The 27,270-nt window shown below is 34.1% G+C and overlaps 1 protein-coding gene across 1 annotated transcript; it reads left to right on the forward strand.

Annotated features, from left to right (window-relative positions):
• Positions 1–3,522: 3,522 nt before the first annotated feature.
• TMEM65 (transmembrane protein 65) lies at positions 3,523–27,016 on the forward strand. The gene is made up of 7 exons (XM_077764782.1): positions 3,523–3,583; positions 5,023–5,067; positions 7,724–7,791; positions 13,925–13,979; positions 15,276–15,318; positions 17,234–17,339; positions 24,336–27,016. Exons 1-7 carry the CDS (start codon positions 3,523–3,525, stop codon positions 24,435–24,437), a joined length of 480 nt encoding a protein of 159 aa, XP_077620908.1. The 3' UTR covers positions 24,438–27,016.
• Positions 27,017–27,270: the final 254 nt, after the last annotated feature.

A 27,270-nucleotide genomic window follows, 5' to 3' on the forward strand; every position in this document is an offset into this window, starting at 1 on the left:
GGGGCGCTGGGTGGCTCAGTTGGTTAAGTGTCCAACTTTGGTTCAGGTCTTGATCTCACAAATCGTGTGTTCAAGCCCCACATTGGGCTCTGTGCTGACAGGTCGGAGCCTGGACCCTGCTCCGATTCTCTGTCTCCCCATCTCTCTGCCCTTCCCTTGCTTTCTCTCAAAAATGAATTAATATTTTTTAAAAAAACACAAATATTCATTCTTACTTCTTCATAGACTGCATAGAGCTAATGTTGTACTACTTAATAGACATTGTAGAAATATTACAACCAAATTACCAAATTGGTCCATTTGCAGCCTCCTTTATCCTTTATGCTTTGATGTCATATATATTATATCTACATATGTTATAAACTCCATAAGGCAGAGTTAACAATTTTTTCTTTAGATAGTCATGTCTGCCTAAGTTAAATTACTAGGGGAAAAGTAGATTTTTTTATTTACGCAGTATTTACCATTACTGACACTCTTCATCCTTTCCTGAAGATCCTACTGCCCAACTGGCATTTCCCTTCTGTCTGAAGAGCTTGCTTTCACATTTCCTATATTGCAGGTTGGCTGGCAACATATTCTCGTAGTTTTAGTTTATCTTTGATACAGTTGGCCTTCATTCTTGAAGGATAATCTTTCTGGATACAGAATAGTGGGCTGACAGCTTTTTTTTCCCTTCTTGAATCATATTTAAAGAATCATTTTCCTTTAGTTAATATGTTGGGTTTTTTTGTGACTATATAAGATTATTTTCTATTACTGATTTTCCTCATGTTTATTTTACTAGGGGTTCACTGAACTTTCATGACTCTTGAAATTTTTGTCTTTCACCAAATTTGGGAAATTATTAGCCATTACTTATTCAAATGTTTTTTGGTTTTTTTCTTCCTGCTTTCTGGAACTCCAGTTATACATGTTTTGACTTTTTGATATTTAGCTGTAAGTCTCTTAGACTAATTTATTATTTCTCAATCCTTTTATTTTCTGTTCTTCAGATGAGTAATTTTTATTGGTCTATCATGCTCACTCTTCATTCTGCTTTTAAGCCTATCCAATTAACTTTTAAATTTCAGATAATTTTCATAGGAGTTTGATTCTTTTTGTAGTTTCTATTTGACTGTGTTTTCATTTATGTTTTTGTTTTTTTTTTTAAATGTTTTATTTATTTCTAGGATTGAGAGAGAGAGAGAGAGACAGCGTGAACAGGGGAGGGTCAGAGAGAGAGGGAGTCGCAGACTGAAACAGGCTCCAGGCTCCGAGCTGGCAGTCAGCACAGAGCCCGACGCGGGGCCCGAACCCACGAACCGCGAGATCATGACCTAAGCGAAAGTCGGACGCTTAACCGACTAAGCCACCTAGGCGCCCCTTCATTTATGTTTTTGAATATAATTTCTACTTCTAACATTTGAGTCACTCTGTCTATTGTTTTGTCTCCTGAAGATGGGTCATTTTCCCCCATTTCTTTGTTTGTGAAGCAATGTTAGATTATATCTTAGTCACTGCTGTAATTATCATGTTGTAGAAACTCTGGGTTATGCTTTATTCTTCTAAAAAATACCAATTTTTCTTTACTTGCCTCTTTTAGCAGGCGGTTGATGGTTAGGTTCATACTGCAAACTATATCTAGGTGTGCTGCTCAAATCTTCAGTTATTTTACCCATAGCTGGGATTTGTTTTGGTTTTTACTGCAAATTTGTGATTCATAGGTCAGCCATATATTTGAACTGACTGTATATATAGAATTTAGGGCTCCTCCTTTCAATCTCTATCCTTTCCAGGACTCCCCTTTCACTTTCTAATGGCTTTGGTTACCTTGCACCCCAGTCACTGCTTCTTCAGGCCAGAAAGAATGAAGATTTTTTGTTGGAGTTTTAGTTGCCCCAATATTGTGGGTTGAGGTCTGCCCTCAGGCCAAAAGAGACAATAAGCAACTAACTCACTTAGTTCTATTTCTTTTTCTAAGTGTTGATTCCTTTCCAGAATCAACCTGCTCTTGGACATTTTCTAGGTCTTTTAGGTAGTTATATATACTTTTTACATATTTGTTTACAGTTTATAGATATTCTGTGCAGGAGAATTGGTCTCATAGGAGGTTAGGAAGCCAGCAGTGGAAGTAGAATCAGAATTTTTTACATTAAAATCATTGGAAAATATGATATGGTGAAATACAGTCTTAATGATTATCTTATTATTTTAAGATATTCAGGAAAAGTAAAAAGTAATGGTGTATGTTACACACATACACACACACACACACACACACATTCACACACACATACACACTGAAACGAAAGAACTAGGTTTTCTAACTCCAGAGTCGTCTTAATGAAACATTAAATTAGAATACATTTCCAATGTAAGTGTAGTTTGCCATATATATGTCAAAAGAAAATTCTAAAGTTTATTTCTTATGAGAGAGAGTGTGAGTGAGGGAGGGGCGCGGGGGAGGGGTGGAAATCCCAAGCAGGCACAGCACAGAGCCCAGAGCCCAGGGTGAGACTCAGTCTCACAAGCCATGAGATCAAGACCTGAGCCAAAATCAAGAGTTATTTGCTTAACTGATTGAGCCACCCAGGTCCCCTCAAAAAGAAAATTCTTAAGGTTAAGATACATACATAGGGAAACAATGCTTCTGGGGTTTATTGTGACCATTTTGAGGGAGGTATGTTAGCAGTGATCACAGTTGTTTTGTTTTTTAAGTTTATTTCCAGAGACAGAGGACAGGAAAGGGGTAGAGAGAGAAGGAGAGAGAAAGAATCCCAAGCAGTCTCCACACTGTCAGTCAGAGCCCAATGTGGAGGTTGATCCCAGGAATCGTGAGATTGTGACCTGAGCGGAGATGAACCACTCAGGCACCCCGCAGCCAGTACAGTTTAAACCTGTATAAGATTGCCTGGGCTAATTTCCAAGATTGAGTTCTGTAGTGCATTGAATTGATAATGTTCTGATTATATATCTGATAAACTTCTGGTATATATAGTTTTGATTTAGTTAATATAGTAAAGAAGGTAATTAACAGCATCAATGTCCTCAAAATGATCAATATATGGTTTAAAACATGTTTGACAGATACTTTCCAGTAAAATTTCCACTTTCTGGGAAATGTTCCTTTCATGTTTCCTCTTGCTACTTATTAGGTTCTTTGTGAAGCAGGAGGCAGAGTCTCTGCTTTGATTTTACTTTAATCTCTGTGCCAGTGGTTTTTCTTCCAGCTCTGTCTCCTTTACTTTATCTTTCTTTCTTTTTCTCAGTCTTTACAAAATATTTTTCATTAGTTTTAATCTTTTACTCTTTATGTGTAATAGGAAAGAGATTAGGAATATTGATTATATTATTTGATTGCTCTTTGCTGTACCTTTACATTTGCCTACCTCTTACCCTTTCTTCTTTGAAGTTGTAAAACAGTTTGAATATTTTACTCACTATGAATATGTAGGGAATTTGAAGAAGTAAAAGCAAGGACTCTGTATACTCTCATTCTATTGGGAAGGTCCTGCTTGTTGAATTTTTAGGTATTTCAAGATGTTCCAGTCAACTGACAAGGACTTCTCCTCACAGTGTCAGAACTGTAGTGATGATGAGAGTAATGCATCTAGCAAATAGTTCTGGTATGTAACCACTTTTGCATGTTTACTTCAGCAGAAAACTCTGTGGCATACAGTGGTATCCTATGTTCCCTGTTAAAATTTGGAAAACCATTTGCATGCTTTCAAATAGATTTTGAGGTAATGGTGTTAGTCCATGGATAGCGAATATATTTTAATTAGATGGGAAATTCTGCAAAGATTAGTATCTTCATTTCAAAACTCTTCTAAAAAACGTTAAACAAAACTTAAACTTGCATTCTTAGAACTTTCTGAATAATACGATGATTGATTAAACCCAAGGTTTTAGCATACTTATTGTATAACCATTTTGGTACTATATTCAGTTTCAGTAAAATATTCACAAATATGAACAATACTTCTTTTTTACATAGTTTATCAATGAGGATGTATTTGCTTTTTACTTTTTTAAAAGTAAATTCTTCAGTTCTTTTGTTGTCATAGATTATAAACAAGTATTTTAGAAAATATATCCAGTTCTTAATGTGTCTCCTTGGACAGGCTGGTTGTACTAAATCTTTAGAGCAGCGTGACGCATGGTGTGGGCTCTTCTCTGTAGACTGTCAGTTCATTCTTTTGGACAGGAGGAGGGCAAAGTACGGTTCTCTGCCACTTTACCAGAGCTTACTCTTGTCCTCACACAAATGGTGAGATGTTAGGTATGTTGCTTCTTTATAATAATTGTTAATTTTTAGATTTAATGATTGCAGTTAAAGCTATTACTTTGATTTATACTTGGGAAAACTTTGTGTGTTTTATGATATATATTATAAATAGTTTACTGTTACTTGTGATTCTGAATAGCACTCTACTTTTTCTTGTGTAAAATATTCTATATTATCCAATAGTATAGGGTTCAAAACCCAAAATATTTAATGTATTATCAAGAGAGATTAAGGAACAGAACACAATCCAGTGAAGTCATCATTGAAATACATTGCTTTAAAGATATTATTTTCTGTTTTTTTAAAGGATATCTAGGTCTATTTGAATATTCTTTTTTCTGCTATCAATGTTTGTTTGTATATATATTTCTTAAGACATCTGTCATTGCCTTCTTAAAGAAAGGTAGCTATATTTCAAATGTTTTTTTTTTTAACTGTAACTAATCAGGCCCATTATATAGATGTAAAGACTTAAAAAACAAAAAAATGAAATGCTAATGATTACCTAGGCCCATAGGGTCCATGGTAGACTTGTAACTAAAGTTCAGTTTTGTTTTCTAGCCTTGTAATTTAATCCATACCAAGTATTATTTTCTTTATGGATAACTTTGGTCTGTTAACCTACAAAAATTTATAAATAAACTTTGATATCCTCTCACTTTGTAAATCTGCTGGTATTTTCCTCATTGTAATAAAAGGAACTCGTGCTATGGTAACTAATTCTTGACCTAAGCCCTTTTTTTCCCCTTTAGAAAAATTGGAAGCTGCACCACCCACGCCAGGACAGCTGAGATATGGTAATGGTTCTCTAATTGTTAAATATTTGTTCATCTATCTTTTAGACTTGAAACAACTGCATCATTCAATGATAGTATAGAAGAGTCAGTAAATTTAATTTTTCCACATAGAGCGGATTATCTTATTTATCATGGCGAAACAAAAAGTTTATAAACTTGGTTTAAGACATATTACAATGTTATGGAATTTTAATATTTGTAATAGTATATAACATTGTTAAACTGTAGTTACCATCTAGAAATAAAGTTATACTTATGGTAAGGTTTCTTTAATTCCCAGTAAAAAGGATATTGTTTACTTTAATTTGGATTCAAATTGGGTAATTTCAGAACTAGAAAGTCTGAGCTCAGAGCTAGGTAGATTTGTTCTCTGGTGGAGAAAATACTTATGGCTTGCTGTTTGTAATGATGAAGAAAGTTAAGTTCATTTGACACTGCCAGGAAGAAGCTTATAAATGGTGCTGGTGTACTTTCTTTACGGTTATGAAAATAGTCAAGGCTAACACTGACATAATGTAAAACAGTTTGGGATCTTATTATAGAGACAGTGAAAGAAGAGAATGTTTTAACAGTGCAGTAAATTGAGTAGATTATAAGTGAAAGCTAAATATTAGATGTGATTTGCTGTTATAGAGTAGTATTTCCCAAAGGAAACTGAAGAAGTTACAAATTAATAGGAGATCATTACATACTAGAGAGTAAACTAACATAATTTTTTTAAAATTAATAACTAGTTATATTTTCTCTCAGAGGTAGAATATAATTTATATTAGAAATAAGTAACGTTTCCCAAATACCAAACCATTTAAGAATTCTTTAAGACCTTTTCCCCCCAGGTAATTTTTTCTGATTCCCCTAGCCTAGATTCATGCAGTTGATATCCATAGCCCAGTATAATACTATTATCAGTTTTTCTGTAATATTGAAATGAACTGTTTACATGGTGTTTTATCATACCCTCTATCATAACTTCTTGAGGGCTGGTAACCAAGTCTTATTTATCTTTGTATCTCATACCCAGTGGAGTGTCCAGTACGTGTTTATTTAACAATATGGAAATAGTATTTTTTCTTTTGTGTTGAAAATAAATTTTTATATATAGGACATGTTTATTTAGGTCTAAGCATAAAAACATGTTATATTTTATACTTCAGAGTTGCCTGTTACAGAATTTTGGATGTCTGGTAGTTAAGTAACTAGACAGGCAAAAAATCAAAGAGCTAAGGTTAGACTCTTTAGTTGAAAAATCCCATTTCATTAATACACAATTTGATTTTTATCATCTTTAATAACTTTTAAAATAATATTTTTGTAATTAAAAAATTCTATTTTTTATCTTGAACATTCTTACTTAATAGCAAAAAGAAATCTGAAATAACCTGGGATGTATATGCACCCTTTTCCTATGATGTTAGTATTCAATAGTTGTTTTGGGTAGAAGCATTTTTTGTTTTTTTTTGTTCACTGCTTATTAGCCTTCCCTGGGTTGGTGCAAAACTCACTATAGCAATATCAAACTTTCATAACTTCTAGATTATATTTTAATTATACTTTCTGTGGACTTAACCACAATAAAAGAAAAAAACACTCTAAAGTCACTGAACACATACACCAATTGGCTTAAGGGACTATTTTTGGATACGGTATAAAATTCACAGTTTTGATATTTATCTAAAAAAGTCCTCAGTTGAATTGATGTTGACTATATCTTGGCAATTTTATAGATGAATTAGCATAAAGTCTTTTAACTATCCCAGCTTTTAATCTGTTTCACAGTTTGCCTTCAATTCTCTTAATATGGAATTCTCTTCCTTTCCAGGTTAGTGGTCCTCAACTTAATTAACTAATGTTCATTGAGTATCTGCTATGCACTAGGCATTCTGCACGTGCTGAAGATGCAAATATGAGAAAAAAATTGAGGCTAAATGTATAAAAAGTATATAGGTATTAGTTCTTCCTAGTTACACTTGTATTATGTCAGGTCGTTCAGATTGTGTATTGGATAGCTAAGGTAAGGTGTGCTTTTGTTAGGATGAGGCCAAATTACATTTGATATAAATCAAATAGTTGGTATATAGTTTGTGAAAGCTTTCAGGCATACCAATATGAGGGGGAAAAGACTGCATATCGATGACTTATATAGATGAGATAATGACATTTTTCTCACATTTGTCCAAAAAATTATTTAGTGAGTAAAAGCAACCATATAGTTTCCCTGAAATTTGATTCAAGGTATTTTTTATTATTTCTAATATGGAGCTTAATTTTATGATATCAGTCCTTAAGATATAAGAAATAGATTGATATCTGTAGCAATTAAACAGGTAAAAACATGGTACTTATAATGTATATTTACTTACTTGTTCTGCCATTAACTGTATGTACTTTTTAAGTGTAGCTAGTAAGAAAACAACCCAGAAATCTAACACAATTACTTTTACATGTTACATGGTTTTAAATTTTGGTGTTTTCCTTACTGTAGCTTCTACAAAGTAGTTGAACTTATAGCAGAGGCAGAATCATTTGGCTATGGGGAATGAAAAGCAGATTTCAGAAGTTATCAGATCTGTTTAGAAGACTTTAATCATATGGTATGTTTTTATCATTTAAGTTACAGAAATCTTAATATATATTTTCTGTTTTTGGTGTTTTTCAGTATTCATCCACAATGCGATACCTTTCATAGGGTTTGGCTTTTTGGATAATGCAATTATGATTGTTGCAGTAAGTTCTTTCTTTCACCGCTTCTATTTTGAGTTAATAAAGAAATTAATGTAGTCTAAATTTTCCCAATGATTTATAGATTCTAGCTCTAAAATTTTAATTAACATCATAATGAACAAGGCCAGTTTTACTATATTTCATGTTAATTAGGTGATTATTTAATTTTAAGGCATTATATGTATTAATCATTAAGACTTCAGGCAAAACATTGACAGTAATAAACAAATTTATTGGGTCTGTATTATTATGTTCTAGTTTCAACATTCTTGTTAAATAAAAAAGTATGTAAAATTTTCTGATGTTCTTTAATTTTATTGACTGTTCTCATAACGTATATGTTATTTGGTTAGTTCTTTGTTCAGGTTTTCCATGTAGAAATGTTTTAAGGGGTGTTTTGATATACAGTCTCTCCATTTAACCGAAAGGTATTTTAAATTTCAGTCGAGAACACTAAATATACCTGCCTTCTGTCTTTATTCTATTGTAGTGTTAACAGATAGCTCCCCTTTGCTGTGGTCTTTTTGACGTAATAAGAGTGTTCCTTAAGTGTTTAATCTCAGAGAAGGCTTATTTTCCTTTCTTACCACCGAGTAACATCTTTTATTAATGAATACCAATATTGTCCCAATTTCTAAAGACAGATATTAAAATATTTGTCCTCTAAAACTGCCCAGTGCTCTCTCCACTTCTCTTCACTTGACTCTAACTTCAAAAAATTCTGTAAATGGTAGCTGTTGTGTAGGAGACTGCTAAAAAAAAAAAAGTGATTTTAGGATTATTAAATGTGAGGAAAATACATATAAGAGATGCAAGGGTTTTTTTAATTTTTATTTTTAGCGTTTTGGAGGTCACATGTACTACATATGGACATAAATAGGATATTTGGTTTAAAACCAGGGATTAAAAGTATCATTTACATTGTGCAGATTATACAGTTTGCTTAAAGAATATCTAAAATCCTTAAAAGAATATCTAAGAAGAATTTTTTTTTACACTATTAGGTCGTCTCCTCTTATTTCCAGATTAATGGTGGTCAGGTATCACACAGCAGGAAGGTGTCCTGCTACCTAAATCGTCACAGAAGATACTGTAACCTGCACACTACTTGAAAGTGAAAGCATCCGTTGCATAATTCTTTAGCAAAGAGGTCTGGCGAGACTCTCTAAGATATAATTTCGGAATGCTAGTTTTTTGACCGATTATGACATTTTCCTAATGTGTATAAACGAATTAAAGTGGCCAATTTATATATCTGTGAATGTGAGAATAGATCTGTGAATATTCAGCAACCCAGAACCACACTGCTTTTTCTGAAATTACTAAAATTTGAATTGGTTAGATCATTTAAATAGTCAATAAATAGTAAATCATATCTAATTGTCATGAAAACCCCATTATGATGAATTTATAAGCTGTAGTTAAGACTTGATGTATTCTTAAACAGTTTGTCTCAAAGCTTCTCTGTGCAAACATTTCTTTTAGTTTCACACAATTCAGTATTTTAGTTTCTCTTAATTGACAGCTAGTATCCATAGTACCATCTTCATATTCGTTTGGTTTTTTTCCACCTCAATAGGGCAGACCTTAGATAGTCAAATAATGAAAGACTATTATTGCTACAAGGTCATATTGAGATGATATATTTTGTATAAAGAGAGGTGAATAGAGATTTTGAAGAGAGGTCAGAATGGAGAAACTGGGTAGCTCCTTAGATCCTGAATAAGACCTTCACAGTGTGCTCTTATCATTTCTTTGAAATAAACACCTAAAGTAACAGATAATCTGCATCTAAATACAGCTATCAACAAAGCAAAACACCCACATTCTAGAGTCATTATTGTAGTGTTGTTTACTGTTTTCTGTTACTCAGGCCTGTGTCTCATTATTAGTATAACTGAGAGTGAACTGTTTTTCCAGGTCCGGATGATTGACTCCAAGTTAGTAATACTTGTTCTTGAAGTCTACATTGAAGTCCAGTTTCAGGAACTTAACACCAGTTTTTGCTTATGTAATACTGAAGTAAATGTTTAAAACACTGGCTTCAATAACAGTATTATGTGTGGCAAAATGTTATTCCGTGATAATTGCACACTAGTTCAGGACAGTGAAAGTTTCTAAAGAGGTTTTATAATAGATTGCTGAAACTAAAATATGTAAGTAATGTAAACTCTAGAATCTATATTAGGGAGAATAGTGGTCATCATTATCTGAAGAATGTTTTTCACCTTTTTATTTTTTAAAAACACTGCCTCCGAACATTGAGGGTAGCCTTGATTGTTTTACAGTGGTTAAGTTAAGGAAATATTTGAGTCTCCTTTTCTCTCATGCCACAGACATTTGATGTTTTCCTCTTTCCTGCTGTACTGTCTTGGTTGCTTTCCTAGCTGTAGTCATTAAAAACAAATTCCTATGTAATTTCCTGTAATAGATTTGACCTTTATTGTTGGCTGCTGTTCATACTCAGCCTTTGGTTTCATAGTTTTTTATTATATTTTTGAATACAAAAATATATTTGTATTAGTATTGCTAATACTATAAGAGCAATTAGTATTGCTTTTTATAACTTCTATTTTAGTGGGGTTTTTGGATTATGTTTCTTACAATTTAATTAGAATAGAATTTATTAGAATTCCAGAGCAATTTAAGTGTATTCAGGTGATGAGCCAGATATAATTTTGAGATAACTAGTATTAGATGTATTTATAATTTCTTCTGTACTCGTTAACATAAAATTTGATATAACTATGAGAAAAAGTCAAGAGTGGTACTCCATTGTCCTCAAACTCTCTTTGACTTCATTTTAGGCTTTCATATTATTAGGAGGTCCTTCAGGTTTCTTAAAGTTAACTAAATGATTAAGCGCTTAAATACTTTTTAAATAGTTGTATTGCAAACATATTTTTCTTGGGGTGTTCCTAATAATTTACTGCCACCTAAGATGCTATATTTATTTCTTCTATGTTGTACCTATCAGGTGCCATTCTTCTCTATTAGTGCTCTAGGTTTTTGTTATCTTTGTGGGTTGTTTTTTTATTTTTGCATCCATATATAAAGATACACATTTTTATTCTTTGTGCAAGTTCTCTTTTTTTCTTCAGAAATCTGGGGTTTTTTGGTACCTTTACAACTCTCCTTGTTGCTTTAGTGCATGGGAGACTTTTATGCATCAGGCTGTTCTCTCCATATCCAAGAATTTTATTTTATAATTTTTTATTTTTATTTTATAATATTTTTATTCTTATTTTTGAGAGAGAGAGAATACAGACAGGGGAGGGGCAGAGAGAGAGAGAGAGAGCGAGCATGAGCAGGGGAGGGGCAAAGAGAGGGAGACACAGAATCCAAAGCAGGCTCTAGGCTCTGAGCTGTCAGCATAGACCCCAACGCGGAGCTTGAACTTGTTTAACTGCTAGATCATGTCCTGAGCCAGTCAGATGATCAACTCTCTGAGCCACGCAGGCACCCTAAAGAAGAATTGAAGTTTATTTTATTTTACATTTTAAATTATTTTTATGTTTGTTTATTTTTGAGAGACAAAGCGTGAGTGGGGGAGGGGCAGAAAGAGAGGGAGACAATCTGAAGCAGACTCCAGGTTCTGAGATATCAGCACAGAGCCCGACACGGGGCTTGAACTCGTGAACTATGAGATCATGACCTGAGATGAAGTCAGATGATTAACTGACTGAGCCACCTAGACGCCCTAAGAAGAATTGTATTTTAATTTTTTTTTAACGTTTTATTTATTTCTGAGAGACAGAGAGAGACAGCATGAGCAGGGGAAGGTCAGAGAGAGAGGGAGACACAGAATTTGAAGGAGGCTCCAGGTTCTGAGCTCGCTGTCAGCACAGAGCCTGACGTGGGGCTCGAACCCACAAGCTGTGAGATCATGACCTGAGCCGAAGTCAGACGCCCAGGCGCCCCAAGAATTGTATTTTAAACCAAAAGGCCTAGGGAAGAGAAAACTGAGGAAAACTTAACTCAGCTTCTCTTCAGTTTTATAAATAATTGATTAATGCAGTATTTCTACTTTACCAAATAGGTGGTTCTTTTTTTTCTCCGTAACTATCAATGAGATTTTAAAACTTACTGGGGCGCCTGGGTGGCTGTNCAGGGGAGGGGCAAAGAGAGGGAGACACAGAATCCAAAGCAGGCTCTAGGCTCTGAGCTGTCAGCATAGACCCCAACGCGGAGCTTGAACTTGTTTAACTGCTAGATCATGTCCTGAGCCAGTCAGATGATCAACTCTCTGAGCCACGCAGGCACCCTAAAGAAGAATTGAAGTTTATTTTATTTTACATTTTAAATTATTTTTATGTTTGTTTATTTTTGAGAGACAAAGCGTGAGTGGGGGAGGGGCAGAAAGAGAGGGAGACAATCTGAAGCAGACTCCAGGTTCTGAGATATCAGCACAGAGCCCGACACGGGGCTTGAACTCGTGAACTATGAGATCATGACCTGAGATGAAGTCAGATGATTAACTGACTGAGCCACCTAGACGCCCTAAGAAGAATTGTATTTTAATTTTTTTTTAACGTTTTATTTATTTCTGAGAGACAGAGAGAGACAGCATGAGCAGGGGAAGGTCAGAGAGAGAGGGAGACACAGAATTTGAAGGAGGCTCCAGGTTCTGAGCTCGCTGTCAGCACAGAGCCTGACGTGGGGCTCGAACCCACAAGCTGTGAGATCATGACCTGAGCCGAAGTCAGACGCCCAGGCGCCCCAAGAATTGTATTTTAAACCAAAAGGCCTAGGGAAGAGAAAACTGAGGAAAACTTAACTCAGCTTCTCTTCAGTTTTATAAATAATTGATTAATGCAGTATTTCTACTTTACCAAATAGGTGGTTCTTTTTTTTCTCCGTAACTATCAATGAGATTTTAAAACTTACTGGGGCGCCTGGGTGGCTGTCAGTTAGGCATTTGACTTTGGTTCAGGTCATGAGGTTACAGCTTGTGAGTTTGAGCTCTGCCGTTGGCCTCTGTGCCGACAGTTTGCAGCCTGGAGCCTGTTTCAGATTCTGTGTCTCCTCTTTCTGTCCCTCCACTGCTTGTGTACGGTCTCTCTCTCTCTTTCTCAAATATAAATAAACATTTAAAAATGATTTAGAAATTTTGAAGCATCAGTATTCAGGAGGAAAATTAAGTCTCCTTATGTCAGCATTGCCCCCGTAGTAGAACTGAATTAGCACAATAGACTGTAGGATTTTTTCTGTATTCTCTGTAATGACCCGTTAGAATAGTTTAATCTTCATTTTAATTCTTCTGTTTAAAATGGAAGTAAAAATACGAGCCCTTGTCTTCCGAATGGGATGGATGTGGAAAGTCCAAAACTCTCAATAAATTCAGTGCAAACGCTATTTTGCTGGGGCTCTATTGTACAAGAAGCTGTTGTTGCTTATAAATGAATCATGTAGCCTCACGACTTAATGGTTAAAGAGCAAAGTGATATAAAGATAAATTTTGAAGTCTGAGCTCTTGGATCCCTAGAAACTAGTTTTTTACTGTTTTTGATAGACTAAATAACAATGATAAATCATTCAGAATTTAAAATTAGGTGAGTTAGTCTTCCTTGTGTTCCACGAGGTTTGTTTGTTTGTTTATTTATTTAATTTAGAGAGGACACATGGGGGAGGGGCAGAGAGAGTGTGAGAGAATTCTAAGCAGGCTTCATGCTGTCAGTGCAGAGCTCAGTGTGGGGCTTGAACTCAAAAACCGTGAAATCATGACCTGAGCTCAAATCAAGAGTCAGATGTTTAACCAGCTATGCTACCCAGGCGCCCCTGTGTCCTGAGAGGTTTAAAGCATCTTTCTCTGTGGTTTGAAAATATAAATTCTAGATTTTTAATTATGGATTACATTGCTCTTTGTGTAACAGTTCTATTTATTGCTATTTTTTATTATTTTTATGAAAGCCTAATTTTAATGAATAAAATGATACCGATATTTTTTTGTGTGAATGCGTATGTTTAGTTAAGTGCATTACTATATTATATATGAATATTTTTTGATATTTTATGTATATAATTTTGTTGCAGTAACATGTTGGTTTAACTATTTTATCTTTTTTTACTAACTTTGCTATTTTTTATAGTCACTTCATTCATGTTGAAGATTAATTTCTTCATAATCATTTTTCAGGGAACCCATATTGAGATGTCTATTGGAATTATTTTGGGAATTTCAACTATGGCAGGTACTTAATAATAGTACTGTTATTATCCCATTGTTTGTATACTTATAAAACGTTCCAGTCGGTTAGGTCTAGAAGCAGATACTTAACCTGAATAGGTTTACTCATTGAGATGTCTTTTAGTTTATCTCCTTAACACTATTCTTCTGTTACTTTTGTATATGTTGTACTTTTCCTGAGAAATTTTAGGTACTTTATGTTAGCTAATGGGTAATAATGCTGTACTGACTACATTAAAATAAGTTTTTCTCTTTTTTTTTTAATTAAAAAAACGTTTATTAATTTTTAGAGAGAGAACCAGCATAAGTTGGGGAAGGGCAGAGAGGGAGACAGAGGAGCCAAAGCTTGGGTTTTGTAGCCAAAGGTTGTGGGTCTTGAACTCACAAACCTTGAGATCATGACCTGAGCTGAAATCAAGTCACCTGCCTAACTAGTTGAGCCACCCAGGTGCCTCAATAAGTTTTTGTCTTAATTCAGCATTATCCTAAAACCTTTTTACCCTTATTTCTGGTAAGTTATTTATTTTCAAGGGTAGAAAAATCGGAGAAGGAAATACAAATTTGAAAATCTAATTCGGTTCTATTACCTTCTTTCCGCCAGTTACTACTCTATTTTTTTATGATGGTGAAATTTGGGAATGGTTCAGTGTTGTGTTTATTGTGTTGAAAGTAGGTAGTAGATGGGTTAATAAAAGAGACATTTCTTCTCTATATGATTTTCTTGAATTTCGGACCTATGCATAAAACTTTACTCTAAGGGCACCTGGGTGGCTCAGTCGGTTAGGCGTCTGACTTCAGCTCAGGTCATGATTTTATGGTTTGTGAGTTTGAGCCCTGCATTGGGCTCTGTGCTGACAGCTCAGAGCCTGAAACCTGCTTCGGATTCTACCTCTGTCTCTCCTTCTCTCTCTCTCTCTCTGCCCCTCCCCTACTTGCTCTCTGTCGCTCTCAAAACCAACAACAACAACAACTTCAACTTTGAAATATCCAAATTTCCTTAAATATAATGAAAGATAAAACTACAAAATACTTTATAGGTATTGACACCAAAATTGAAACTGGCTGCGATAATAGAAAAATCTATTACTTGATGGAAGTACAATACTATAATCTCAGGAGACTTGTGTTCTATTTTGAAATCTTGATTCAAAGCTATTCAGTGAGTTACTTTGGATGTAGTTGTTATAGTTTCAGAAACTGATAACTCAGATCAGTTCTTTACTGATGATATAGTGATGTATTAGAATGATTTTTCTGGTTCCTATATGACAATTCACTTACCTACTTCTCAATTTTCTAGCTGCTGCTTTGGGAAATCTTGTGTCAGATTTAGCTGGACTCGGGTAGGTCCATTTATTTATTCATTTGTGCCTGTGTGTACTGACCTTGCTCTCTTTCTGTTCTCTATTCTTTAATCGAGAGGGATTAAGAAATGGGATATTTATTGTGTGTGCTTTCAAACTAAAGTTTTAAATTTATGTTTTTCCTAAATCAATAAGTGCTAAATCTTTGGTGTACATCAAATATGGAATGTCAGTGTTACACCTCAGAATTAGTGTCTCTGGGTGTAAGAACCTGGAATTTGTGTTTAAAATCCTTTCAAGAGATTGATACATGCAAAAAAGATTTCTAAAACGACCAAAATGTAAGCACAGCTTAATTTTTACTTACTGAAGTATTTATATGTATGTTATAGACATTTCCAAGATGAGGCAGGATTAATAGCAAGAATCCCCATCATTATTTCACCCTACTCTTCTCTCACTAAGCCCAAAGATAAAAGATATGGCTCAAATGTGAGGATACTGACTGGGCATGTTTTCTGGCGAGAGGAACTTTCAAAAGGCATAATGGCAGGAGCACACGTGGGAATGGCCAGAGAGCATTACATGGGTTTGGCCAGCTTTTGCTCTCCTTATTTCATTGGCAGGAATGATGGAACAAAATGAGGATGTCTGCTTAGAAAAGGCCAGCTTTTTCTCTTTCTCACTTTACATTCTCTCTTCTGAGCAACACATGGTCTGGGCTGCCTCTTGAGCTAGAGGAAGCCTGGAAATTATAAATTAGACTAAGTTGGCATTAATTACTGTGATAAACATATTCTCTTTTGCTCAGTCTTTGGCTCTGTTTCTTCCTTTCTTGGTTTATTAGAGTGGTAAGGTTTGAGATTTCGATTTGGTTCTAGTGGAAGTCTACTTAGCCCTATAATTTCAGAAAAGGCAGCTTCATAAGTGATCTGACCCTGTATATTAGACTTCTGTACTGGAGTTTGGGGCCAAAGCTACTGTTAAAAAGATTTACAGTTTCTTCGCTTCTAGGCCAAGGCAGAAATTTTATATTCCTGGGATTTGTGACATTAATATATAATGATATCACCCCTTACACATTTCCATTTCTCTGTTTCCATCATTAATGTTAACAATGGTAATATTAGAGCTCCTGTGATAGCTTTTTATATTTAATAGAACCAAATGATCTAATAGAATTTAAGGCTATTTAATTTTAGATTGCATCATGAAACAGTTATTTTTGATTAGAGATAAAGATTTTGTTGGGAGTCTTTCTATTTAAGAACTATTTCTCCTCTGCCTTTAAAAAATATCATTAAATAACAAATACTACATTTTATTGATTCTTAGATACACAGTTCTTTTTAGAACTTAACATACCTGCTATTGGGACCCATCTTAAAATTGATGTATGCATAGTTTAATTGGCAATTCTTTTTTTCTTACAGTTCATAAAGTAAGTTTGTATCCAATAAATGATGGGAAAATAGACTTGATAAATACTTGAGATGGCCTTGAAAATTCAAGGCTGTTTTTCTTAGTATATCAATCTGATAAATTTTGGAAATTTTTGCTTTCTGGTGACAGTTATTAATTGATACCATACATTAAAATGCTTTGCTTTGAATTTGAAATAAGCACATAACTGTTAATTGTTGCAAAAGTTTTTATATACTTTGAATTGGTCTTGTTAAAGTAATTGTGGAGAATAATTGCTCTAAGTCAACTTGTTTACCTGTGTATCGAATATATTAATACTAAATATTTTTAAATAGATATTTAGATATCTAAATGCGCAATATATTTATGCACAATAAAAATGGAAGTTGTCAAAAACATTTCTGGAGTGCCAGTTACAGGTGTAAAGTTATCTTCTTGTTTTTGTTTTCGTTTGTAGTAACTAGTTCATTATCTTGAGGACATTTGTGTATCTCTTTAAAAACTTATATTCTGTCCTGTTTTTTTAAAGACTTGCAGGCTATGTTGAAGCTTTGGCTTCCAGATTAGGCTTGTCAATTCCTGATCTTACACCAAAACAAGTGGACATGTGGCAAACACGTGTTAGTACACATTTTGTAAGTACTTTATATGGTTTGTGATAATGAATTCAGGTAGCTAGAGCAAGACACTGTATAGTTTGGTCCTCTGAGAAATTTCAGACAAAATTTATTTGAGGGGAGGTGGTTGTTTTTGTTTGTCTGAGTGGAGTTTTTAACAAAAATTGTGTAAGTTTTGGCAGTTTTCAGAAGAATAGTAATTTTGTATTAACTATTTTTTATAGTGTAACTAACTTTTAAAGTATTCTTTACATGATTCGATTACTGTTAAAGAATATGTCTTATGTGCTAGAAACTGAAGGACAGAAAATGAATATAAACTGTACTTATTTTTACGAATTGTTTAGGTAAGCAACCAAACATGTAAACAAACTATAATTTGGTGTGACATACACAATTATAGAATTATGCACTAGAAATAGCAATAGCATAAGTAAGAATTAATATTTTGTGGGGAGGAATTTTTTTGGTGGGAAGATTTCTTGGCAGTTATTGGATCTAAGCTGATCTTTGAATTATTGATGAGACAGTTACTAGGTGAACAAGAGAATTCCAAGTACATTGACTAACAAGTAGAAAGGCATGATAAAAACAGGGTATGATCAGAGAAATACAAAAAATTAGGCATTACTTGACTATAATAAGTAGTAGGTGAGAATAGAAGCAGCAGTAGAAAAACAGTATTGGAGAAGTGAAAAATGGATCAGACAGGAAAGACATTGTATAAGCTATGCTAAGGAGCTTGAACCTCATACCTAGGTGATGGAGAACTAGTGAAGAATTTTAAATAGGACGGAAACTGAATGGATCCTAATGTCACTAAGTCAAGACAAAAAGGAGGAGGAACAAGTTAGTAAGGCAAGGTAATGAGTTCTGTTTTCAATAAGTTGAATTTGAGACTAATAGGACATTGAAGTGATGATGCTGAGTAGGCATTTAGATTAAAAGTTTAGAGTTGGAGAGATCTTGAATTAGAGATGATGAGTATTCTCAATCATTTATTCAACAAATATTTATTGTTTACCTACTATATATCCCCAGTACATATGTAGGAGTTTTGAATATATTGGTTGACAAAACAAGATCTTTTTTTCTCAGAGATCTTACATTCCAGCAGTGGAGAGAAGACAATAAAACTGACAAAATGTTTAATGTATTAGAAGTTTGCAAATGTCATAGGAATTTTAAAAAGCGCAGGGTAAAAGAGGTTGGGAGTGCTGGGATGGAGACAGATTGCAGGAGTAGGTAGGAAGGTCGCTGTGGGCTGCACTGAAAAGGTGATAGGTAAAACCGTGGGGGAAGTAAGATTCGACAGGGCACCGCTTCCCCAGGTGTGGTGCCAGGGCCAGCGGGGACGTTACCTGAACACTTGTTAGAAATGCATAGCTCAGCCTCCTCCTTAGACCTAGTTCTGTAAAAAATCATCTGTGTGTCTATATCCTGCAATTTGTAGATAAATTGAAGTGAGACTAGCTGGCTAGTATCAGCCAGCATTGTTGAGGAATCGGGATATTCTAACATTCTAGCAATTTTGGTTAACATTTTAGCAATACAGTTGGGATCAAGATTATTTTCCTGGAGTTTCTTCTCACATAATTGATAATTCTGTTTTTTTCTGTATTATAAATAGATCCATTCTCCTCTTCTACTATAAAAGTACCTCACTTACTAAACCAGGATTTATATATATATTTTGTGTGTTTGTGTATTTTGATAAATCTTCCACCAGTGATTCTCTTCTTTAGTTGTTGACTCTGCTTATTTTCTGTTAGGGTAAAATCTACTCTGTAACATTTGTTTAACAAACAGCCTAAAGGAATTTAAGTTATTGATCAGCAATTTATTAATGACATAAGCTAACTCTGACATTTACTCGTAATAGAATATATGCAAATACACATGCAGGTTCCTATTCATATAGGCTGTCTGTTTTAAAACCTCATTTATGATTTGGCTATTTGAAACTCAGAAAACATTTTCTTGTAGAACCATATTACAAGATGTACTCAAGTTCTTAGATTAGCCCCAGTGTAGTTAATTATAGGGCCTAGACTGTCATAAAACCTGATAATAATATATAAGTAACTGATTTTTCTTTTCTTTTTCTTTTAATGTTTATTTATATTTGAGAGAGAAAGACAGAGCACAAGCAGGGGAGGGGCAGAGAGAGAGGGAGACACAGAATCTCAAGCAGGCTCCAGGCTCTGAGCTGTCAGCACAGGGCCCGACATGGCGCTCAAACTCACAAACTGCAAGATCATGACTTGAGCCGAAGTCGATGCTTAAGCTGACTAAGTGACCCAGGTGCCTCATTAACTGATTGTTCCGTGGAAAAAATGTTTCCTGAATCATGGAGCGAGAAAAGGATTTCCCACTGTTTTCCTGCCTCTCTGCCCTATTGACTTTATGCCCCATTGAGATGATGGGTTGGAACTTAAATGGAGAGGAAAGGCTAGGTTTCCACAGACAACAGTAACAAGCATTCTAACAAATAGGTGGGAAGTGGACATGGAGCCTGTTGGCAATGGTCATTTCACGTGTTTGGGGAAGTCAGGAATCTAAAATAAAATACATTCCGTGTGTGAATAAGTAAATATAAATGAATACAAACTTCAGAATAAGAGTCTAGGATTAACTTTTTCAGCATCAGGAATGAAGAAAATTTCTGCTTATTAAAACTCTCTAGCACTGATACTTTTCTACGTTTGGCGTGATGAAAGTGATAAATTTATTAATATAAAGCATGGACCTACTACCACCACCACTGTCACTACTACCACCAACAAACCCAAAAAAATAATAGACTTGAAAATTTTTATGCAAGATCTTTGTCAAAACATTAGCGTCTACACTTGAAATTTATTAGAAAAACTGTAGGGTCTGATAGATAAAGGGACATTGTATAGGAAAAATGTGTTTTATTTTACTCAAGACTGTGGATTAGGTAGCTATCATATACCTGTAATGTTTGATAGAACTTACTTTATTTCTTTGGTTTTCTTTGTATAACTAACGGGAAGTTCCTAGAAGAGAGAGACAGACTGCATCTAATTAGTCTTTGTCTCATTGGTACCTAACACAGATCTGTGTTAGATTCAGATTCGCAGTAAATGTTTGCATGAAGAAATGAAACTTAATTGAAAAGTATTTGACCTTGATGGTCCTCATAGAAATGCAAATTTAAAACATTATTTACAAAAGTAAAAATTTTAAATGTTCATAATGTAGGTATGGTTGTAGAAAAATTGGTGTATATATACATATACAGTTGACCCTTGAACAACACAGGGGTTAGGGATCCCAAGTCCCCATGCAGTTGAAAATCCACGCATAACTTTTGACTTAAAAACTTAACTACTAATAGTTTACTGTTAACTGGAGCCCTTACCAATAACATATACGGTTGATTAACACCTGTTTTGTGTCTTATATACTGTATCCTTACAATAAAGTAAGCCAGAGAAAAAAATGTTGCTAAGAAAATCATGAGGAAGAGAAAATACTTATGGTACTGTGCTGTGAAAACCCCCATATCAGTAGACCCACACAGTTCAAACCAGTGTCTTTCAAGGGTCAGTTGTATTTCAGCTGATATATATGAATTTGTAGTCAATTTTGTCCAGAAGAGACAGCATGACCTTCATTACCCTATGAATATGCACAGGTATTCATACTATTTGACTTTAAATAAATCATTAGGGAAGAACTATAGACAGAAATGTTTATTGTATTATCACTTATAATGGTGAAAAATAGCAATGATTTTTAATGGTATAAGGAGAGATTTAAGCAGATTATGGGCCATCAATTTAGGGGAATTTAGAAGTTTTTATATTAAGTTTATGAAACAGTTTGGAAGAGAGCTTCTATAACATGTGTGGCTGTTAGGGGTGAGGCAGAACACAAAGCTGTTTCCATAATGGTTAGACCTACATATAATTAGGTATATATGGGGATAAACATGAAAAAGGAATATATACAAAAAGGAGCAAATTCAAATCTATTGAGAGTGAGGTTTTTTGGTGAGGTTTTTTGGTGAGGTTTTTTTCCCCTATCTTCAGACATTAAAGTATTTGTACAGTTTCTAAACAGTGTTTTTCTACTTGAGTATTTCTTTGTTGTTATTTCATGGCGAGTTAAAAAAAACTTTCCTAGTTGTATTGAACTTCAAATATTACTTGTTCTAGAACCTTTTTGTAGCTTATTATTTTTTAATTGAAGTATAGTTGACATATATTTCAGGTGTGCAACATAGTGATTCAACAATTATGTACATTACAAAACAATAAGTATAGTTACCATTTGTCACTATACAAAGTTATAATATTTTTTACTATATTTCCTATGCTGTACTTTCCTTCCTCATGACTTACTTATTTTGTCATTAGAAATTTGTACCTCTTATGGCCCTTTACCTATTTCACCTCTCCCCCACCACTCCTCTCTGGCAATCACCGCTTTGTGTTCTGTATTTATGAGTCTATTTCTGTTTTTTGTTTGTTTTGTTTTGCTTTTTAGATTCCATGTGTAAGTGAAATTATATGTTACTAGTCTTTTTCCTTTTGACTTATTTTCATTTAGCATAATACCCTCTAGATCCATCTGCATTGTCATGAATGGCAAGATTTCATTCTTTTTTTATGAGTAATACTACATTGTGTATGTGTGTGTGTGCATGTGCATACTTACACATATGCAAGTATACAAATGCATATACATATACACACATATACATGTATGTATACACATATAGCCACATGCGTGTGTGTGTGTGTGTGTGTGTGTGTGCATGCACACACATACATACTACATCTTCTTGATCCATTCATCTGTCAGTGGACACTTAGATTACTTCCATATCTTGGCCATTGTAAATAATGCTGCATTAAACATAGAGGTGCATATATGTTTTCGAATTCATGTTTTTATTTTCTTTGAGTAAATGCCCAGAAGTGGAATTAGTGGATCACGTGGTATTTTTATTTTTAATTTTTTGAGGAAGTTTCATTCTGTTTTCCGTAGTGGCTGCACCATATACATTCCCACCAGTAGTGCACAAGGGTTTCTTATCTCCACATCCTCATCAATATTTGTTATTTCTTGACTTTTTAAAAATTTTGTATAATTAACATACAGTGTCATATTAGTTTCACGTGTGCAGTATAGTCATGCGGCAATTCTTTTTTTAAAAAATGTTTTTATTTATTTTTGAGAGAGACAGAATGTGAGTGGGGGAGGGGCAGAGAGAGAGAGAGGGAGACACAGAATTCGAAGCAGGTTCCAGGCCCTGAGCTGTTAGCACAGAGCCTGACACAGAGCTCAAACTCACAAATTGCAAGAACATGACCGGAGCCAGAGTCAGACACTTAACTACTGAGCCACCCAGGCTCCCCTTTGATGCAACAATTCTATACATTACTCCATGCTCCTCACGATGCATGTGCCCTGAATCTTCTTCACCTATTTTACCCTTTCCCTCACCCACCTACCATCTGGTAATCCTCTGTTCTCTGTCGTTAAGAGTCTGTTTTAAGGTTTGTCTCTTTTTTCCCCTTTGTTCGCTTTGATTCTTAAATTTCACATATGAGTGAAATGGTATTTGTCTTTCTCTGACTTATTTTGCTTAGCATTATACTCTCTTGCTCCATCCATGTTGTTGCAAATGGCAAGATTTCATCCTTTTTATGGCCGAATGATATTTCAGTATAAACACACACACACATCTTCTTTATCCATTCGTCTATCAGCAGACCCTTGGGCTGCTTCCATAGTTTGACTATTGTAAATAGTGTTGCATTAAACATAGTGGTGCATATATTCTTTTGAATTAGTATTTTTGTATTCTTTGAGTAAATACCTAGTAGTGCAATTACTGGATCATATAATAATTCTATTTTTAATTTTTTGAGCAACCTCCATACTAGTTGCCGGAGTGGCTGCACCAGTTTGCATTCCTACAGTAGTGCAGGAGGGTTTCTTTTTCTCCACATCTTTCCCAATGCTTGTTTCTGGTGGTTTTGATTTCAGCCATTCTGACAAGTGTGAGGTGATATCTCATTGTGGTTTTGATTTGCATTTCCCTGGTGATGAGTAGTGTTGAGCAGTTTTTCTTGTGTTGGCCATCTGTATGTCTTCTTTGGAGAATTGTCTGTTCAGGTGCTCTGTCCATTTTTAAATCATTTTGGGTTTTTTATTTTTGGTGTTAGGTTATAGGAATTATTTATATATTTTGAATATTAACCCCTTATTGGTTATATCATTTGTAGATATTTTCTCCCATTCAGTAGATTGCTTTGTCATTTGTTAATGGTTTCCTTTGCTGTGCAAAATCTTTTTAGTTTGAAGTAGTCCTTAATTGTGTGTTTTTTCCGTTTGTTTTTTTCTTGTCTGAGAGGAGACAGATTCAGAAAAATGTTGCTAAGACTGATATCCAAGAGATTACTGCCTATGTTTTCTTTTAGGATTTTTATGGTTTCAGGTCTTATATTTAGGTCTTTAATCCATTTTGAGTTTATTTTTGTATATGATGTAAGAAATTGATCCAGTTTCTTTCTTTTGCATGTAGCTGACCGTTTTCCCAGCACCGTTTATGAAACTGTCTTTTCCCCATTGCGTATTCTTACCTCCTTTGTCATGTGTGGCTTACTTTTGAAAAAAAATGCTTATTCATTTATTTTGAGAGAAAGAGAGCATAAGTTAGGGAGGAGCAGAAAGAAAGGGAGAGAGAATTCCCAAGCAGGCTCCGTGCTGTCAGGGCAGAGCCCAATGTGGGGCTCGATCTTACAAACCTCAAGATCATGACCCAAGCTGAAATCAAGTCAGACGCTCAACCAACTGAATCACTCAGGCACCCCATATGTGCCTTATTTTATATTTAAGTTATTGTGGTCAAAAGAAATGCAATTATAGTTTAATTTTACAATACATAGTAATTGTTTATCATAGATACTTAGGCAAGGGTTCTTCTTTTAGGGATAAAATAACTTTCAAAAATGTTTTCTTTTGTTTCCTTAGGGCAAAGCTGTTGGGGTGACTATTGGCTGCATTCTAGGAATGTTTCCTTTGCTTTTCTTTGGAGGAGGTGAAGAAGATGAAAAACTGGAAAAGAAAAATTAACCCTCTTAGAATATCTATAAAAAGATGTAAACTAATGTACCTCAATTACTAAATATGCTGTCACAACATTTAGGAATTAAGACAATAACAGTGTATAGATATGGGATCAAATAATTCAGCATGTATTACGGAAAACACTAATTTATTGTGGCTTGGTTTTCTTAGGACATCTTTTTAAAAAAATGTTTAGTATCATTTTGTGTAAATTGTTGAAATGCTTTTTCATCAATGGCGGTCAACATTTTACCTTTTTCTTTATATATCATTTCAGTATCAGTCCTTGGTGTACTGTACTGAGTTGGGGTTTGCCTATTTGTTATTTCATGTGTGTGCATGCATGAAAGTGTCTTCTGTTGTGGCTGTTGTTCTCTACTTACAATCAAACCTTGAGACTTTTTTCCCAATTACTTAAGATGTTTACCATAAGTTAAAGGTTTTTCTTTTTACTCTATTTGGCAACATCAATTTTGTACTGTTTTACAGTAAACACTTGTAATCATAAATTCCAGTCACCTTTTTAACTCCTTCTATTCAAGATAGACTCACACTTCAAGTATTTTAAGTATCTATTACTCATTTTAATTTTCACACCTCACTGTCACAAGAGCCAGAGGTTAATCAGAATGAGTAATTATGTGGTGTCCTTATTACATAAAACCATAAATGTTAATAAGTATATTTTCAATTGATTTTTTTTATCTTTAATGTCTCAATTTTGAATCATTACATGGTAGTTTCTAACTCCTTAGGGGAAGAAAATGATTATTTTAGGGTCTTTTATAAGTGAGGAGTATGGAATTAGGTAAAATAAGGAGTTTGACATGACACTTGGAAATTAAGAGGCTAAAACCTTTTTTTAGAGAAGAAGAAAATGGGAACTTCAGAGAAGGCTTATGGTATAAGCGGTGAAGTTGTGGTGTTTAGAGGGTTAATGGGATACAAACCATATTGTTTTGGATGAATTTCTTTTTCCCCAAAGTGTCTTCTCATCTGATTTGAATGAATCTGAGTACTCCATACTCATAATCATGATGTCTTATCTCATTTAGTGAATTTTATTTCTGGATAACTCACTTTAAGCTGAAAACTATATATTTTATATTTTGCTTTTTTGCTATGAATAGTCTAGTAGTCAAAAGTTATGTGAGGAGAAATCTTTTTTTTTTGTCTTTTTTCTTTTGTGATGTTCAAATAATATTCTAGGTTGAAATTACTTATGTTCAGCCTTCCATATCTGACATATATAGTATAACTATGTATGAATCATAAATTTTAATTTTATGAAACTTTAAGTTTGTTAGCATATGGTCTGTAACATATGCTAAAAAATTACTCTTACTTGTAAGAGTAAACACATCATGGAGAAGAAAAACTGAAGTTAAAATTACTGTTTGGGCTACTGGAATTATTTATATTGCTAAAAAGATACAAAAGAAGAGAAACTTCTAAGATGGCTGTACTTACAGCTACCTTATTTTGAAGTTTTATTTGCACATATTTACTTTGACCTCTTATTTTCAGAGGGGCTCTTTTTTCCCACAAGGCAGTTTGTCACAAATTATGCTCTGTGATTTTCAAAATAATTTAAAGCTATCCTTTAATCATAGATTTTTTAGAGAAAAGAAGAAAATAAGTCATATAATATAAAAATAAATATATAACATTCTTATTATGCACAAATAATACAGCAGTCTCATTTGATCAAATGAGAATTACAAAAGTTGCCTCCTTAAACAGAATTGTCATTTTATCTTCTACCTAGTGCTACACACACACACCAAAAAGAATTTATTACTTTAGCTGATAGGATTCGAGTGCTTATTTAAACAATTTTGAGGGGCAAGGGTAAACATTTAAGTGCTTGTATATTGCCAGTCCTTTCTGTTTTCTGAAAAGTATTTTATTGTGGTGCTTAAATTTTCCTCTTATTAATTAAATCCCATATCCAGAAACCTTGCCTGTGAGTACAGAAAGGGCTTTTCATTACTGGTTTCCAGTTTTTGCTCTTGAAAGTAGTCCTACAGATGCTTTCAGTTTAGCTGAGTGTCTGCAGAATTATTTAAGGTGTCAAAACATAGTATATATGTGTATATCCTTCATGTTGAAAGAAGGATATATATCTTTTAATTTATGGACATAATAAAAATTTGAATCATTCAGATAATTAATTTTCAAAAAATGGGGCCCATTTGTCCTTAACTACACATCTTTTCAAGATCTTAGTCTATGCGAGTATTGGCGCTTTGCACAGAGTGGCTTCTGAAAAATGGTTCCCTTTAAGATAATGACGTCATAAAATCATTGTTTCATGGTACTTGTCGCAGATAACCTTATTTCAGACTGAAACTGGAATCTTATTTCTCATATTAGCTCTTTGTTGGAAGCACCATAAGTATAGTTAAATGGAACATGAGCTACTTCAGTACTGTTTGTTTGAAAATCATGTTGTCTGTGTATTACGATTTATTGACCTGTTGATGCATGTAAACTGGGTGCATTTTGTTGCCACTGTATGTTAAATGGTGACCAATGTTTTTACAACGGAATTGAACAAAAAATATCTTTTAAGAAATTTGGAATGTGGTTTTGATTTTGAAATTTTATTTTCTTCCTAATCTCTGAGGGAGGGCCCTGGTTAGTCAATCTGTCACTAAAGAAAATAAGATTAATAAATACAAATTTGTTTTTTACAGGGTTATAGCAGTGTCCCTGACACAGTGAAATGAAACTATTTACCGCCTCCCTGAAATCCATTCTGGAGATCCATTACAGATTATGAGAGAAGAATGATCCTATATTGAGACAATTTGATCTTTAATAGGATGTCAAAAAT

The sequence above is a fragment of the Crocuta crocuta genome, unplaced genomic scaffold (assembly GCF_008692635.1).
Source record: "Crocuta crocuta isolate KB4526 unplaced genomic scaffold, BGI_CrCroc_1.0 scaffold260, whole genome shotgun sequence".
Classification (NCBI taxonomy): Eukaryota; Metazoa; Chordata; class Mammalia; order Carnivora; family Hyaenidae; genus Crocuta; species Crocuta crocuta.

Excerpts from the sequence above, each read along its gene's own strand:
- TMEM65 (XM_077764782.1), top strand. The coding sequence starts at position 3,523 with ATGTTCCAGTCAACTGACAAGGACTTCTCCTCACAGTGTCAGAACTGT. Across the intron at positions 3,584-5,022 it reads GAACTGTAGTGATGATGAGA|AAAAATTGGAAGCTGCACCA; the intron begins GTAATGCATCTA and ends TTTCCCCTTTAG. Across the intron at positions 13,980-15,275 it reads GGGAATTTCAACTATGGCAG|CTGCTGCTTTGGGAAATCTT; the intron begins GTACTTAATAAT and ends TCAATTTTCTAG.